Raw genomic sequence first — 18,721 nt, forward strand, 5'->3', positions numbered from 1 at the left:
AGGCAAATTAATCTCTGCTTCAGTCTCCTAATCTGTGAAATGGGATAATAATCCTAACTTCCCTGCCTCTCAGGCATGTTGTCTCTCTAATGAATAGTAACAAAGAACTCTAAAGGTGAAAAATGTTGTGTCTTATCTTCCGTATTATATGAAAATGTCATAAGTGGTGGTGTGAACAGTAACAGACTGGGGGAGAGGATAGGGTGAGAGATGGGGTAGTACACTCCTCTCCTCTGACATTTTTATCAAGCTATTTTTCCTCTTTCTGAAAGTCAGTTGCTCACTACAATTCTTCTGGTACTCTGTTAGGGCTTAGCTACACTTGCAAGTTAGAGCACATTAAATCAGCCCCCGGTGCCCTAACTCCTGAGGTGTCCACACTGGCAAGGTACTTAGAGTGCCTGGACTCCACGGCTGGAGCACCCCTGGTAATCCATCTCCACAAGCAGCATAGAGCTTGCTGTGCCCTGGCTGAAATGCCCCAGTGTCAGTGTGGAAGACGTGTTGCATTACTGTGCTGTGATTGGCCTCTGGAAACCTCCCATAATCCCTTGAAATCAAGTGGCCACTCTGGTTGTTGTTTTGAACTCAGCTGCAGGCATGCAGATATCTCCTTTCAAATGCTCTGTTTCTGACAGCCGGCATGCTTATCTGCTCCGGGACACAAAGCAAACCATTACTGTGGAATGCTGCTGCCGAGGCAGGTGTGCGTGTGGGAGAGAGGGGTGGGAGCTGATGTCAGGATTTACCTCTGCTACTGTCTGAACTTACAAGACAGCATGCTGACACACACTCTGCCCCCCAAAACACATTGTCTCTCCCCCAACACACAAACACACTCCCTGTCACGCTCCAACCCTCCCCCCATTTGAAAAGCACACTGCAGCCACTTGCACACTGGGATAGCTACCACAATGCACGGCTCTCTGTGGCATTGCAAGAGTTGCTAATGTGGCCACGCCACTGCTCTTGCAGCTGACAGCGTAAACACATTTCAGCGCTTTCCCTGCTGCTGTCTCCGAGGGCTGGTTTAACTCCCAGCGCTCTACATCTGCAAGTGTAGCCATAGCCTTAGGATTATGCAGCTGTAGCTGCTGGGGAGGGAGATGCATAATGTGCTGTGAAGAGAAGACCTGCAGTGGAGGCTGTCTGCTAAGGGACACTCATTAAAGCGGGGTCCAAATTGGGATAAGTGAAGAGGACATAGTTGCCTCAGTAGCTGCTGGAGTTGGGGAGGAACCCATAAAGCCAGGTCCTCGTGGGGAAGACAAACATATACTGCAAAACCAGGTGTCAGTGAATATTGAGAGGCAGAGTGGACAGGCCATCACAAGTCAGATGATTGGAGTAAAATCCCATGTCTACCACTCTTTGAAAGACCTCAGGTAAGTCACTGACCCCTCTGTGCACTAGTTTTCCCCTGCATAAATAGGGGTGAGATTTACCCCCTTTAGAAAGTGATGTATAAAGTTAATGTAGTAGAACACTATGAATTACCAATTTAAAAGAATGACTCTTTTCTTATGTTCACCTCTTGTGCTTGTGTTCTATGAATATTTGTGCTAGTCTTAGCAGGAAAAGAACTCTGAAGTTGCATTTGGCAGTACTGATTAAGAGAATTTTAAATCTACACCTACAACTATTAATGACAGAAATGTTTGTGAAATTATCCCATCAGGGGACAGGAAAAATCCCATGTGACATAACTGCCCCACCAAAAATAGCTCAGTAAACATTGGTTGCCAGTACTTTTAGAGAACTGTCTGACTTCTAAAAACTCTGGCCTGATCACTTTTTGTAACAAGCAGAGGCTAAATCTGTCAAATTGTTTGTTGCAAGTTTCATTGTCTAGTTCCACCTCACTAAACTAGCTTGTTCAGATCAGATTGAGATTGAGTGAGGATAGGAATTCTAACACTAACACACTAGTAGTTTGGGATTTTCACTTTACAGTACAGTATTTCCCTTGGGCCAAATCCTGTAATCCAGGGGTGGCCAACCTGAGCCTGAGAAGGAGACAGAATTTATTAATGTACATTGCCAAAGAGCCACAGTAATATGTCAGCAGCTTCACACACACACACACACACACACCCCGCTCCCAGTGCCTCCTGCTCGCCGGTAGCCCTACCGATCAGCACCTCCCCGTGCCTCCTGCCTGCCACGATCAACTGTTTCGCAGTATACAGGAGGCTCTGGGATGGGGAGGAGCAACGGTGCAGTAGGCTCAGGGGAGGGGGTGGGAAGGGGCATGAGCCTTGGGGTAAGGGGTTGAGTGGGGGCAGGGCCTGGGGTTTAGCAGTGGAAAGTTGGCACCTGTAGCTCCAGCCCCAGAGTCAGCACCTATGAGAAATACTAGAAAGGGAGCTGCTTCTTGGGATAAGGTAGAAGGCGCCCGGTCCAAGAACTTGGAAAGAATTGCGTGGGGGCAGTTTTGATCCTACTGCTGTTCAGGGAAACAGAATGTGTATGTTGTACATACAGACTTAGTGCTATCAATTTCCCATCCAAATGGAAACCCATACGGTAAGGCTCTGAATGTGGGTTACTACTTGGCCAATGGGACAATACTACCACTATTATAATGGGAGTTTTGACAGTAATTCTCAAGGAAGAACTGGAGGATTTGAATGTCTCTACTTATAGAATACATTCAGTAGACAAATGCCATAGGAGAGATGGCTGAAGATTTTCACTGAAATAAGTTTCTTCGGTTTTTAAAACAAAACTTTCAAATCAGGATTTTTTTTTTTGGGTGGGGTGGGAAGGAAAATTGGTTTAAAGAAAACACTTCTCATTTTGAAGCTGTGGGGAAAAGCCCACATTCTTTCCGTCCCACTTCCCCCCCCTCCTGAAAAAGGGGAAAAGTTAATTATGTGTTACTTAATTTAAAAATTAAGTTTATACTGTGTTAACACTCAGTTACAAAGATGATTTAAAAAGTGAAAGATTCTCTCAAATGAACATCATCAACATTTAACATTAAAACGTTGATAGTAAGGGGGGAGGGATAGCTCAGTGGTTTGAGCATTGGCCTGCTAAACCCAGGGTTACAAGTTCAATCCTTGAGGGGGCCACTTAGGGATCTGGGGCAAAATCAGTACTTGGTCCTGCTAGTGAAGGCAGGGGGCTGGACTCAATGACCTTTCAAGGTCCCTTACAGTTCTAGGAGATCTCCATTAATTATATTTATTATTATTATTATTATAACTCTTTGAGAGCAAGTGATACAAAATAAAACTGACTTTTGCAGTAAAAACAATTTTAAACAGTGAGCGGAGCTTGGTTGTTCATCTAGAAAAAGTTGGAAAACAGCATGAAAGTGGGAGGGAGGGAAAGATGTTTCCACTTTTTTTTTTTTTTTTTTAAACTTTCACCACGAGAACTCATTTCTGAGGGGAAATTCTTGAATGGAGATTTTTCCTGACAATTCTCTCAGAAAAGTTCTCATTTCCCACACAGTTCTAATCAGATATATAGTGCCATAAGAAACTCAAGCCAGCCGAAACTTGTTGTTTGTCAGTGCTTTTTTGAAGATAGGGTATGTTACATACGGTCTTTACATTATCTATTTTGATAATGTATTGCCTTGGTTGGCATGCAAGTACACTTACATAAACTGTACCTGCACTGGCAGAAACAAAAGGAGGGATTACCAAATGAAGCTGCTAAAGTGATGTATCATTTCGTTGTTCATGAAACCTGGATTTATGTGCTTAAAGGCCTGGTTGCTTGTTTTGTCCCACCAAGTATGCTAATTTAGAAGATCCTCTTTCAAAGCATGGTACTGCATAACCTGCAAAGAAGAATGAAATTGTCAAATGTTACGTACACCAGAGCATCTCCAGGTCAAGCTCCCCGGAATTCATTGTGTCTTTGACTCCAGGGAATCCCTGAAATGCGTAAGATTTGAAGAGAGCAGCTGGCTCAGCAGAGATAGCCACACCTGCTGAGCTACTACAGTGGGCTTGATAGGATATTAGCAAGGGTCAGAGAGCCTGCTCTGGTCAGAATAGATTTTTTTGAGTTGGAGGGAAGGATATTGTACAAGTCTAAGTAGGACTGGCTTTCTAATTCTGATCACTCTCCAAATAGACACTTAATTCTAAACTCTTGGCTGAAAGAACAGTATTAAATATGTCATGTCTGCCTGGAAGTAACATCCACCATGAAGGCTTTGAGAGCTTGGTTCTAATACACTTCTCTTAACACCTCTAGATGGCACTGCAGGGTAGCCATGGTTTGATTTAGTAACAATATTATCCATAGTGATAGACAAGTAATAGCTTACCAGCCTTAAAGGTAACACATTCTGTAAGGATGCGTTACGCTAAAAATGGGTTGACTTTATTTTTCTCTATGCAATGTCAGGGTCAAACTCCACAGGAGGCTAATGTTAGGCAAAGACCGACCCTCTTTTGAGGGCTTAAGAGAAAACAAAGCAAATTAGTATAGGCTCAGGTCACATCCCCTTCCTGACATACAGGATGTCAGACTAGATGATCCAGTGGTCCCTTCTGACCTTAAATGCTAGGACTCTAATAAAGCTTTAAACATAAAAAACCTAACCAATATCTCCAGAGTTCTGATGCCTGGGTCTTAGAAACCCAAGGGCTCGGAGAGAAGCTTAACTCTTTTTAAGGGGAAGGAGCAAAACTTGGTGCATCTTCACCTGATGAAAATTTGGTCTGACATAAGCCCAAAATCTTCTTGGTCACCATCTGTCTCAGTCAGGCCTTTGCCAGAAGCACCACTGAGAAGCGGAGTAGTAACTTTAGGGCCCCTGCAGGGAATACAGAGGACCTGCACACACCATGTGGTCCGTTTAGAAGCTCATATCTTAAGTACCACACAGAGCACTTTCTGTCCATGTTGAGTTCAAGAAACACCTTAGGATCTTGGCAAGTGGACAGAAAGAGAACACTGTGTGACTAAACAGCCACCGAGGCTTGCCAGGTGTATTCACTCATATTCAGAGGATGTTAAATTATAGATTTGGGCTGGTGGAGAACTGAAGGATCCTGGAAGTGGTAGAAGAGCCTGAAAGCTTTTAGGCACACAGGCCCAAATTCAGAGATAAGTCTAAGGGCTTGCCTACACACAAACTGCACCAGTTTAACTCAGGGCTGGTCTATACACAGATGTACCTGTAAATTACAAGTTCAAAAAAAACCCAATACAAGATTGCTCACACAGAAATACTAAATAATTTTAACATTACATCACTAGCTAAACCAGTGCAACTTCTAGGTTTAGTCCAAGCCCAAATTACTGTACTTCATAATTTACTCCAGCCTAGCAATGTCCACTTATTGAGCAACCCTCATGGCCAGGGGGTCACATTACCGGCACCCAGCCTCTATCATCCCCCTCTTGTTGGTCCCTTAAGCACTCCAGACAGTCTCTGTTGTGGCTTACAGCACCCCTTTCTAGGGCTGGTTCAACATGAAAGTTCACACAAACCTCAGAGTCATCAATCACAAAATGAGCCAAACAATCCAATGAGTCCCCAACATAAAGTCCAAAATCTAGTTAAAAATAGTTTTAAAAAACCCTCATTCAAACTTAGCTCTGATTTTTCAGCCACACCCAGAGCTCTTTCACTATCACTCTGCTCCACACAAAGCAACTGGTTCCCAGCCATCTGGTTGGAGCTTAACCCTCTAGCCATACTTCCATACTGTCTCTCAACTAGACACATGCCTGCAGCTGCATGCTATCTTTAATTTAAGAGCACCTGATTCCCCTCAGGTGAGGCTCATCTTGTAATCAAGGCTAGCTTAGCCCCAGGCTCACTAACTCATGGGCTACCATCCTGTTACCCAACCCCATCAGAGTGTACTGAACATGCCCAGCTGGAAATCCTGTTGACTCACACCAGCCTAACAAGGTGTAATTTACACCACTTTACACATCAATTCTTATGTTGGCCCACTGAGTGTAATGGAGTCTAACAAAGTAACTTACACACTGTGGTCTGTAAGACAAGAGTGTTTCAGGCAAATCACCTAATGCAAAGGTTACATTAGGCCATCTGAGTCTTTAGTTTCCTCCTTTTTGTGACTTCTGGCACCTCAACATGTAAATTACAGCTTAAGTCTCCCTTAGGCTCAGACTCCCCTAACACATTTACCAACATGTAACTTACACCACTTGATATATCACTTATGAATTTGGCCCAGAAACTATCAGGCCTCTAAAGGGAAGTGAGGAAATTCTTCAGAAGCTTGGAAATAGAAAAAAGTAGTGTTGTAACCTGGTACGGCTGCCGGGAATTCAGTGAGCCTCTCCTAATAAAAAATGAGTAGGTAAGAGACAAAAGCTTTGGATTTGGGACTGCCAGCTTGTGAAGACATGGGGAGCAAAGGGAGGGTGGAAGAGGCGAGAAAGGCATAAATGTAGACAGGGTTGGTAAAAGGGAGAAGAGCTTGTGCTTGCTATGGAAGAACAGCAGGAACCAATGCAGAGGTTCAAGGAAACAGAGCAGCAAGAAAAGATGATTTTTTTAAAAAAAGTCAGGCTTTGGGAGTAGGAGGGGATTTCCATTATCATCCACTAATGTGATATGTATTAATCTTGGGCCAAGTTCTGAAAACTTTTACTCAGACAGGATGTCTGCATCTGAGCCTGCTAAATGCGGTACATAATGTGGGACAGAGACCCAAAATGAGGAATACGAAAAGCATATTCATGCAGGTAATGTAACATACTGTGGGATTAATTCCTTTGGTATAACTATCTTTCTATAACCGTGGTTCTTTATTTCTAATGTAAATAATTTCAACAATAACAGTGACCAGGAAATTATGTGGACTTTGGGGACTAAAATGGGTGGTGTCCCTCAAAATGAGGAATACTTGAGTAATCTGAGTTCCACTGACATCAGTGGGAATGTTTCATGTGTATTTACAAGATCAGACCCTTAAATAACAACCAGAAAGCAGGTTGGGGTTTATAGGGATTGGGGTTTCTTCTAAACACAAATTTCATTGTCATACATACCTGCTGTTTCATCTATGTACCTTAGAGAGTATCTCAAGACACTGAGCAAATGTAGCATAGCGCAACAAAAATGGGACATTTTAGATATAAAAAATGTCGTCCTTGTAAGGAGCATACCACTATCAGCTGAGAGGATGTGTAACTAAAATTGGCTGCCAGGTAGCTTTGCAGAGTTTCTGGACTAGGTGCAAATGAAATGCAATTCTCATTTGTCAGGAGTGGCTGAACAAGTTTACCCTAGTAGGTTGCAGTATTTTTATAATTCACTTTAGGCTGCCTGCATTCTTCTAAGACTAATTTTTTATCTGAATAAAACTGAATGACTGCTGTATGTCCTGCCACCCTCTTTTGAACACCTAGTACTGAATGTTTTGGCACAGAAATCTCTTATTTCTCTTCTTACGTGTTCTCCTATACAGGATGACAAAATCCAGCCCAGTACAGTGGCACCCAAAGTGCAGAAGAGAGAAAGCTGGGTAGAGGACAAAGACCCATTACACCAAATTAAGACTAACTCTATCATCCTCTCCCAAGAAAAATTCAGGGTTTTAAATAAGTTACCCTGAAATCATATAACTTCTGAGTACTGCATTATTCATAGACAATCACTGGCCAGGGTCAATAACCTCCCTATAGCCAAAGGCTGACCGTGCTTCTAATTAAAGCAGAAAGGACCAGACTGCCCTATAGTAAACATAGGTCCAGAAATTATTATAGATTTCTTCTTGCAGAGCCAATGAAACCAAGTAAATTATTACAAAGGACAGTCTTGGACCCTGTGTAAAGAATGTGATCTATCCTGTCTCAATCCTCTGTCCAGCAACCTAGAAGCAATACTGACAGTAGTTTAGGTCCTCATCTCCTATGGCTATGTTGGCACTCAAGAGGAGACCAGAAGGGTGTATTAAAAAAAATGCAGGTGGAAACATTTACACACTTTGTAAAGGTGGGCAAAGCAAGGACACATAGGTGCTGTAGTTCCCACCTACCCCTTGCCACTACTGCCTCCAACGCCACCTTTTTTCCTGGTATTACTCAAAGGTTAGATTTATAACGTGACAAGCTTTTTGTGATATTCTGAATGTTTAAATTCTTCCTTGTCTCTGTCCTTTTCTTACAGTCAACCGCAAAGACAGAGACGGGAAACACATGGAGAAACACACAAGCAAGGCAGGTATGCTACTAAAAACATATAGTCCCGGTAGCCATTACATCTTGCTAGCTCTTTATATTATTGGCTGTCAGCAGCAAAATCACAATGCTTTCCTCCCCATCTGAAAGGGTCAGATTTAAGAAAAAAATCCCAGTTAGCAAATGAACATGGGAACTCCAATGGTAAGTTCCGGTTTGATGCTCAGAGTGGTGAGGTGTAAGTCTGTTCTCTCTGCTTCTAGGGCAGGTAACCCACTTGTCAGGAGGTGGTGGTATCCTCCTTTGTGCCTAATCCACTGAAGATGAGTCTGTTACAGCCTTCATCTACACCAGGGGTCGGCAACCTTTCAGAAGTGGTGTGCCGAGTCTTCATTTATTCAGTCTAATTTAAGGTTTTGCGTGCCAGTAATACATTTTAATGTTTTTAGAAGGTCTCTTTCTATAAGTCTATATTTTATATAACTAAACTATTGTATGTAAAGTAAACAAGGTTTTCAAAATGTTTAAGAAGCGTCATTTAAAATTAAATTAAAATGCTGATCTTACGCCACCAGCCTGCTCAGCTCGCTGCCAGCCTGGGGTTCTGTTCACCTACCCCGGCAGAGGGCTGATCAGGTCCTGTGGCCAGGACCCCAGACCTGGGGGGGGGTGTTTTAGGGGTCAGGGCAGAGGGCTGGGGGAGGGGGTTGAAGGCTGGGCTGTATGTGGCAGGGGTTCAGAGATCAGGGCAGAGGGATGGGGCTGTGGAGGTGCAGGGCAGAAGGCTGGGTGTGTGTTGGGGTGGAGGGGTTCAGGGCAGAGGGGTGGGGGTGCAGGGCAGAAGGCTGGGGTGCTTGGCTCGTGGGGGTGCTCCCAGCCCCCTGCACTGAGCGGCTCAAGGCAGGGGGCTGGAAGGGATATGCCCTGTTCTACCCTCTTCCCCCAGGCTCCGTCCCTACCTCTCTCTGCCTGCTCTACAGAGCTGTATGCATGCTGCCGCTCTTCCCCCCCCCCCCCCCTCGCTAGGGCCATCAGCTGATTGGCGCAGGGAAGGAGAGGGGGAGGGGCAGGAAAGCACCACGCTGGGGGAAGAAGCGGGGGAGGGGGAAAGCTTGGCTGCCGCAGAACCAAGCTTCTGCCTCCTGCCCCCACAGGAGAGAGTGGTGGGCTGGGGGCTGGGACCGCGGCAGGGAGCTGCGTGCCATTCAGAATCATCTCGTGTGCCGTGTTTGGCATGCGTGCTGTAGGTTGCCGACCCCTGATCTACAGAATCATAGAAGATTAGGGTTGGAAGAGACCTCAGGAGGTCATCTAATCCAACCCCCTGCTCAAAGCAGGACCAACACCAACTAAATCATCCCAGCCAGGGCTTTGTCAAGTCAGGCCTTAAAAACCTCTAAGGATGGCGATTCCACCACCTCCCTAGGTAACCCATTCCAGTGCTTCACCACCCTCCTAGTGAAATAGTGTTTCCTAATATCCAACCTAAACCTCCTCCACTGCAACTTGAGACTATTGCTCCTTGTTCTGTCATCTGCCATCACTGAGAACAGCCTAACTTCATCCTCTTTGGAATCCCCCTTCAGGTAGTTGAAGGCAGCTATCAAATCCCCCTCACTCTTCTCTTCTGCAGACTAAACAAGCCCAGTTCCCTGAGCCTCTCCTCGTAAGTCATGTGCCCCAGCCCCCTGATCATTTTTGTTACCCTCTGCTGGATTTTCTCCAATTTGTTCACATCTTTTTTGTAGTGGGGGGCCCAAAACTGGATGCAGTACTCCAGATGTGGCCTCACCAGTGCCGAATAATCACTTCCCTCGATCTGCTGGCAATGCTCCTACTAATGCAGCCCAATATTCCGTTAGCCTTCTTGGCAACAAGGCACACTGCTGACTCATATCCAGCTTCTCATCCACTGTAATCCCCATATCCTTTTCTGCAGAACTGCTGCTTAGCCAGTCGGTCCCCATCCTGTAGCGGTGCATGGGATTCTTTCATCCTAAGTGCAGGACTCTGCCCTTGTCCTTGTTGAACCTCATCCGATTTCTTTTGGCCCAATCCTCCAATTTGTCTAGGTCACTCTGGACCCTATCCCTACCCTCCAGTGTATCTACCTCTCCCCCCGCTTAGTGTCACCTGCAAACTTGCTGAGGGTGCAATCCATCCCATCATCCAGATCATTAATAAAGATGTTGAACAAAACCAGCCCCAGGACCAATCCCTGGGCTACTCTGCTTGATACCAGCTGCCAACTAGACATCAAGCCATTGATCACTATCCACTGAGCCCGATGATCTAGCCAGCTTTCTATCCACCTTATAGTCCGTTCATCCAGTCAATACTTTTTTAACTTGCTGGCAAGAATACGGTGGGAGACCGTATCAAAAGCGTTGCTAAAGTCAAGATATATCACGTCCACTGCTTTCCCCATATCCACAGAGCCAGTTATCTCATCATAGAAGGCAATCAAGTTGGTCAGGCATGACTTGCCCTTGGTGAATCCATGTTGACAGTTCCCGATCACCTTCCTCTCCTCCGAGTGCTTCAGAATGGATTCCTTGAGGACCTGCTCCATGATTTTTCCAGGGACTGGAATGCATCTTTCTGTACCTGAGCCACAGAGGATGTGAGCCTATTACATCCTCCCATTACAGAGCCTGGCTCTCTAGCTTAAGCTGGAGAGACCTGTGCTTTTTGCTCAAGAGATCTCCTGTTCAATCTTGGACATGTGGCTGCTTATGTGTCATGTGCCGTCTTGGCAAGCACATTAGGGATTGACTAGGAACCTCCAGAGCTGAATGCATTAATCTCTACAGCTCAAGCTAAAGAGCCAGCTTCTGTAATGGGAGGATGTAATAGGCACACATCCTCTGTGGCCCAGGTACAGAAAGATGCATAACAATCACCATCAGTGTGTTACAAACACATCTGTCCATCTCGCCCTTAACTGAGATACTGGGGAAATCCCACACTCTCTACTCACCCTAGCAGCTGGGGGTCCCCATCCCTTCTAGTAACAGAACAGTATCTACAGAAGACGACTTCTGATAGTAGAAGGATCTTTAGTCCAGCAGACAAAGGCATAAAAAAGGTCCTATGGCAGGAAGCTGAAGCTAGACAAATTAAAAACTACCTAGTATTTCCATTTGGAACAGTGAGGGTAGTGAGCCATTAGAACAACTTATCTAGGCCTGCAGTGGATTGTCCCCCACTGAACATATTTAAATCAATAGTGATGTATTTCTAAAATATGTAGTTGAATTGGAGCACCTGTTATTGGGCTTTATGCAGAAATTAGTCAGTAAAATCTATGGCCTGTGTTATGCAGGAGATGGATGATCATAAAGTCCTTTCTGGCCTTAAAGTCAATGAATATAAAAGATGTCCAACCATCCCTTATGTCTAGCTAGGAATCCCACTCCTCGAGCCTCAGGGGAAGTCTGTAGCAGTTCAGATGCCAGTACACCCTTTGAGTTCTGCCTCATGCTGACTTTTCTGTCCCTAATGGAAAGCTTCTCTCCTTGATCAGGACCATTACAAATATATGACTGAGATCAATGACATGTACAGATTCAGTAGGTGGCACTAGCTGTTTTATAATGGCTGCGGTGTAGCCCTAGCTAATCAGGAAAAGGGAGCATTGTCAAGAGAACAGGGGAGAAGCTGTACCTTGAACAGAACCACATGAATCCCAGAGGGGGACAGTGAGTTCGGGAAACAAATTGGCTTCCAAGGCATCTTTTAGAAATCCAGTGCGTGCACCCACACACCCACATACTAGCATTCTCCTCTGGGGTCTACAACTGCACTCTCTGGTGCTGCAATATATGTGCACAGAATATATGTGGCTGGAAAATACAGTGTCTGTGTGTCAGTTATAAACTTCCACCTCAGCCTAACCTATACAGAGCCCACAGCAGCAGTCTCTGTAACAGAAGTACTGTGCAATGTCAGTCCTAGCCACTAATGCAGCAGTTGGCAAACTTGGCATCAGGAAATGTCACTCATTTCCCTCTCTTCAGTTCTGTCCTTCTGATCATTAAGGCAATCTCCTTAGCATGGGTATTAAGCAGAGCCAGATTTAGGGTATGTCTACACTACGGGATTAATACGAATTTACAGAATTCGAATTTTGGAAACAGATTGTATAAAGTCGAATGTATGCGGCCACACTAAGCACATTAATTCGGCGGTGTGCGTCCATGTACCGGGGCTAGTGTCGATTTCCGGAGCATTGCACTGTGGGTAGTTATCCCATAGTTCCCGCAGTCTCCCCCGCCCATTGGAATTCTGGGTTGAGATCCCAGTGCCTGATGGGGCAAAAAACATTGTCGCAGGTGGTTCTGGGTACAGCCTCACCCCTCCCTCCATGAAAGCAATGGCAGACAACCATTTTGCGCCTTTTTTCCTGGGTGAACACAGCAGACGCCATACCACGGCAAGCATGGAGCCCGCTCAGCTCAAGACAGCAGTCTTGAACATTGTAAACAACCTCGTGCATTATCGTGCAGTTTATGCTGAACCAGGACCAGAAAAATGAGACAAGGAGGAGGCGGCGAAGGCAGCACGGTGACGAGAGTGATATGGACATGGACACAGAATTCTCTCAAACACAGAATTCTCTCAAACTGCGGGTCCCGGCTCTTTGAAGATCATGTTGTTGATGGGGCAAATTCTATCCGTGGAACGCCGATTCTGGGCCCGGGAAACAAGCACAGACTGATGGGACCGCATAGTGTTGCAGGTGTGGGACGATTCCCAGTGGCTGCGAAACTTTCGCATGCGTAAGGGCACTTTCATGGAACGTTGTGACTTGCTTTCCCCTGCCCTGAAGTGCCAGAATACCAGGATGAGAGCAGCCCTCACAGTTGAGAAGCGAGTGGCGATAGCCCTGTGGAAGCTAGCAATGCCAGACAGCTACCGGTCAGTCGGGAATCAATTTGGAGTGGGCAAATCTACTGTGGGGGCTGCTGTCATGCAAGTAGCCAAAACAATCATTGAGCTGCTGCTATGAAAGGTAGCAACTCTGGGAAATATGCAGGTCATAGTGGATGGCTTTGCTGCAATGGGATTCCCTAACTGTGGTCGGGCGATAGATGGAACCCATATCCCTATCTTGGCACCAGAGCACCAGGGTACCAAGTACATAAATCGCAAGGGTTACTTTTCAATGGTGCTGCAAGCACTGATGGATCACAGGAGACGTTTCACCAACATCAACGTGGGCTGGCTGGGAAGGGTTCATGACGCTCGCGTCTTCAGGAACACTACTCCATTTAAATGGCTGCAGCAAGGGACTTACTTCCCGGACCAGAAAATAACCGTTGGGGATGTTGAAATGCCTATAGTTATCCTTGGGGACCCAGCCTACCCCTTAATGCCATGGCTCATGAAGCCATACACAGGCAGCCTGGACAGGAGTCAGGAGCTGTTCAACTACAGGCTGAGCAAGTGCAGAATGGTGGTAGAATGTGCATTTGGCCATTTAAAAGGTCGCTGGCGCATGTTACTGACTCGTTCAGACCTCAGCCAAACCAATATCCCCATTGTTATTGCTGCTTGCTGTGTGCTCCACAATCTCTGTGAAAGTAAGGGGGAGACCTTTATAGTGGGGTGGGAGGCTGACGCAAATCGCTTGGCTGCTGATTACGCGCAGCCAGATACCAGGGCAATTAGAAGAGCACACCAGGAAGCGCGGTGCATCAGAGAAGCTTTGAAAACCAGTTTCATGACTGGCCAGGCTACCGTGTGAAAGTTCTGTTTGTTTCTCCTTGATGAAAACCCGCCCCCTTTATTGACTCATTCTCTGTATACAACCCACCCTCCCCCTTCGATCACAGCTTGCTTTCAAAGGAAATAAAGTCGCTATCATTTAAAAATCATTTATTCTTTATTAATTGATTATAAAAAGAGGGAGAAAACTGACAAGGTAGTCCAGGTGGGGTTTGGGAGGAGGATCGGAGGGAAGGAAAAGGTCACTAAAAAAAAGGTTAAAATAATGACAGCCTTTTGCTTGGGCTATCCACTGGGGTGGAATGGGAGGGTGCACGGAGCCCCTCCCCCCCGCGCGTTCTTACGCATCTGGGTGAGGAGGCTATGGAACATGGGGAGGGGGGTTATACAGGGGCTGTAGCGCCAGTCTGTGATCCTGCTGCCCTTCCTGAAGCTCCACCAGACGCTGGAGCATGTCTGTTTGCTCACACAGCAGCCCCAGCGTTGCATCCTGCCTCCTCTGATCTTCCTGCCGCCATCTCTCATCTCGAGCGTCTCTCCTCTCCTCACATTGGTCCCTCATGTCCTCATGTTGATCCCTCCTGTCCTCACATTCTCTGGCATCTTTCCTATACTTTGAAACCATGTCCTGCCACTCATTCAGATGAGCTCTTTCATTGCGGGTGGAATTCCATGATTTCCGCAAACATCTTGTCTCGCGTCCTCTTTTTCCGATGCCTTATCTGAGATAGCCTTTGGGACGGAGGAGGGAGGCTTGAAAAATTTGCAGCTGCTGGAGGGAGGGAAAAAAGGAGAGAATTTTTTTAAAAGAAACATTTTACAGAACAATGCTTATACTCTTTCATGGTGAACAACACTATTCACATTACATAGCACATGTGATTTCTGTGCAAGGTCGCATTTTGCCTCTTAATATTGAGTGCCTGTGGCTTTGCTGCTAGAGATCACAGACGCAGGTCCGGGCAACAGAATTCTGCTTGCATGCGGCCATGGTAAGCCATTGTCTTTCGGCTTCTGCGCCCTCCTTTCCCACATACCAAACAAAGCCCGTTGAGTGCTGCGGTTTTCCTGTTAACCTTCAGCAGCAGAAAACAAACTAACTCCCCCCATCCAATTCTCTGGGATGATTGCTTTATCCCTCCCCACGCTGCGTGGCTGGTATCAGGGAAGAACCCTGCAGGAACCAAACTAACCCACCCCCCCACCCGCCATGAATTCTCTGGGATGATCGCTTTACCTCTTCCCCCCACCGCTTGGCTGGTACCAGGGAAGATCCCTGCTAGCCAAACGCGAAAAACTCAGGGCCAATTCCTCCTCCCGCTGCGCTTGGCTAACTGCAGGGAAGGATTTCTTTTTAGCCACAGGCAAACAGCCCAGTAGGAATGGCCACCTCTGTCCCCTTAATTAAATTCCCGTATTTCAACCAGGTTACCATGAACAATATCACTCTCCTGAGGATTACACAGCGAGATAATGAACGGATGTTGCTTGAATGCCAGCAAACACCGGGACCATACGCTGCCAGGCTTTGTCATGCAATGATACCAGATTTCTTGCTACTAGCATAGCGTGGTCAAGAGTCCTACCATGGAGGACGGAATAAGGCTGCACTGCCCAGAAACCTTGTGGAAAGGCTTTTGGAGTACCTCCAGGAGAGCTTCATGGAGATGTCCCTGGAGGATTTCCGCTCCATTCCCAGACACGTTAACAGACTTTTCCAGTAGCTGTACTGGCCGCGAATGCATCCCAAGTCCTCAGGGCAAAGTAATCATTAAAAAACGCTTGCTTTTAAAACAAGTTTTATATTTTAAAAGGTAAACTCACCTGAGGTCCCTTCCATGGGGTCATGGTCTTGGATTCTGGCTTGGGAGGGTACTTCAGTCAGGCTGAGAAAAAGATCCTGGCTGTTGGGGAGAACGGAGTGCTGTGTGCTCTCCGCAAGCTCGTCCTCCTCCTCCTCTTCCCTATCCGCAGAATCCTCAGGTGTGGCTGATGACATTACCCCCGCCTCGGAATCCACAGTCAGAGGTGGGGGTAGTGGTGGCAGCCCCCCCTAGAATTGCATGCAGCTCAGCGTAAAAGCGGCGTGTCTGCGGCTCTGACCTGGAGCGACCGTTTGCCTCCTTTTTTTCTGATAGGCTTGTCTGAGCTCCTTGACTTTCACGCGGCACTGATCTGAGTCCCTATTGTGGCCTCTCTCCATCATGCCCTTGGAGATTTTTTCAAAAGTTTTGGCATTTCGTCTTTTCGAACAAAGTTCTGCTAGCACTGAATCCTCTCTCCATATAGCGATCAGATCCAGTACCTCCCGTACGGTCCATGCTGGTGCTCTTTTTCGATTATCGGCCTGCATGATTACCTGTGCTGATGAGCTCTCTGTGGTCACCTGTGCTCTCCTCTGCTGGGCAAACAGGAAATAAAATTCAAATGTTCGTGGGGCTTTTCCTGTCTACCTGGCCAATGCATCCGAGTTCAGATTGCTGTCCAGAGCAGTCACAATGGTACACTGTGAGATAGCTCCAGGAGGTCAATGCCATCGAATTGCGGCCACACTAACCCTAATTCGAAATGGCAATATCTATTTCAGCGCTACTCCGCTCGTTGGGGAGGAGTACAGAAATCACTTTTAAGAGCCCTTTATTTCGAAATAAATGGCTTCGTTGTGTGGACGCGTGCAGGGTTAATTCGATTTAACGCTGCTAAATTCGAATTATTCCCTTGGTGTAGACCAGGCTTTAGATATCCACAAAACTCAGGGCTGCTCAGTGGAGGCCAGTACATCAGAAAGTGAGGAGGGAAAACTGAGTCTCAGTGCCTTAGTCTGCATCAGTTCATTGCAGCATAGATAGAGGAGGCTGTTCCTCCATCAAATCAGAACAAGGTAGGGTTTCTACCTTGCTTACCCTGAGGAGTGTCTGCTGTAGATTTTGGGGACCATTTTCCTCTTCCAGTGCTCCAAAAGGGAAGAAGAAAGCAGCAAGTCACATTGGATTAGTCAAAATGTTTGGCAACATTTTTTCAATGGAAAGTCATTTTGAATGAACCTAAAATTCTCACAAACTATTGCTTTGTTTGAAGGTTTGATATTTTGATGAAAAAATTGAAAACATTCTTTCTGTTTTTGTTGTTTCAGCTAGAAAATGTTTTTGTTTCTGTTTCAAAAACCAAAAAAGGTTGGGGTTTGATTTTTGGGGTTGGGGGAAGAGGGGTTATCCTCATTTCTCTCTCTATTGTATTTTCCCCTTGCCCCAAAGGGGAAAATATTTTTTCAGAAGGGAAGAGGAACAAAAACTGAATCAACCCCCAAAATGTTTTCAGTTTTCAAAAATTACAATGAAAATTTTCAAATTTTGAACAGTCAAAGCAACAATCTTCATTTTACCTTTTTTACTGAAAATTCTAAAAAATAAAACATTAAAATTTCAAATAAATAAAAAAGTTTTTATTTGAACATGTTCATGGAAATAGATTTATATATTTTTGACCAGCTCCACACTTATTGGCCAAAATCTTCCGAAGTGGCCGCTGATTTTGCGTGACTCATTTCTGACTAAATAGCATTTTTGATGGGAAAATCTTTCTCAAACATTTTGACTAGCTTTAGTCAACAGCATTGCAGGGCAAGTCCAAACAGCTTCTTAGCCCTTTGTTTTCCCAGATCCTCAACTAGTATAAACTGACATAGCTGCACCTGAGTCAATAAACTGTGCCACCTGGGGATATGAGCCTTAAACTCTTAATCATTTTCTTCTTCAAATGAAATCATACTTTTCACCCTTTCTGTGTCAAAGGAGCTGTTATAAGTATATGTTCTGGTTGGATATGGCATTGGGGATTAGCTCCCATGAGCTCCTACTCAACCTGAATTCTGACCTAGTCTTTCCCTCCCCAGGCAGACAGTGATGCATTGTAAAAAATGTGAAGGCATTAGGATGTGAGACCATGATCTAGCTGTCAAGTCTGCAGACCACCTTTGAAGTCTGGATTAGATCATGTGTGCAAATGAGTTTAGTGGCTTCCATTCAGCTACATAACCATACAAATCAGGCCAGTTACTAGTCATAATGTCAGTTTTTGCATCGTCTTCCTTATGAAAAACACAGGAATAGCTTCAAGCATTACATTCTACTGTAGAGGTGTTCCAGGGCTAAATGTTTCTTGGAGGTCTGTCGTCCAGGTCAAAACCTACACAGTTTGAGATTATTATTGTAGTGCCCTGGAGATTATGGTTAGGGATCAAGATCCTTCTGTGCTAAGAACTGTATACACATAATAAAACAGTCTCTGCCCCACAGCGCTTACAATCTGCATAAAATGAGGGAACAGGTATATAAAACAAATGTGAAGAAGAACAAGGAAACATGAGATCCCAGCAGGAGATGGGATAGTTCAAAGTACAAAGCATATCCATCGTTAGCTTTCTAAAATAGTTGTGGATCCTCTGCTTGACGAGTGGTTGCCTAGATAAGTGATCACAGCTTAATTACATTTGTTATGTGCAATATAGTGCTGACAAGTAATATGTAAAGTCACTTGGCGCTCTAAAAGGCACAATTTCTCAAGGCTGAAACAATTATAAGCAAAATTGATGGGAGGAAACATGTAAACAAAAAAGTGTGAATGAAAATTGGGAGTTAAGAGAACTTCTCCAGCTGCCCACAGCCTACAATTCAACAATCATCGAAGAAGACTTCCGCAGTTAAGACATCCTGATTAAGCAGAAATGAAATAATATATAATATACATCAAATCAACTTCAAATCATTTATTGATGATATTACAACTTTGCTTGACAAAGGTAACTGTATTGACATCATAGACTTATAGAAGGCATTTTTACTTAGTTCCATGTGACTTT

The 18,721-nt window shown here is 45.2% G+C and overlaps 1 protein-coding gene across 2 annotated transcripts in view; it reads left to right on the forward strand.

Moving 5' to 3' along the window:
• The window catches only part of LOC128834535 (gamma-aminobutyric acid receptor subunit rho-1-like), an 81,694-nt gene that overhangs the window by 15,684 nt on the left and 47,289 nt on the right, over positions 1-18,721 (forward strand). Inside the window, exon 2 of one of the 2 annotated variants that reach the window (XM_054023418.1) lies at positions 8,123-8,176. The exons of the other annotated variant lie outside the window; for it this stretch is intronic. Coding sequence (XP_053879393.1) covers positions 8,123-8,176 — 54 coding nt within the window. The remainder of the gene's footprint in view (positions 1-8,122; positions 8,177-18,721) is intronic. 2 annotated transcript variants of the gene reach the window in all.

Source organism: Malaclemys terrapin, chromosome 3 (genome assembly GCF_027887155.1).
Source record: "Malaclemys terrapin pileata isolate rMalTer1 chromosome 3, rMalTer1.hap1, whole genome shotgun sequence".
Lineage (NCBI taxonomy): Eukaryota > Metazoa > Chordata > Testudines > Emydidae > Malaclemys > Malaclemys terrapin.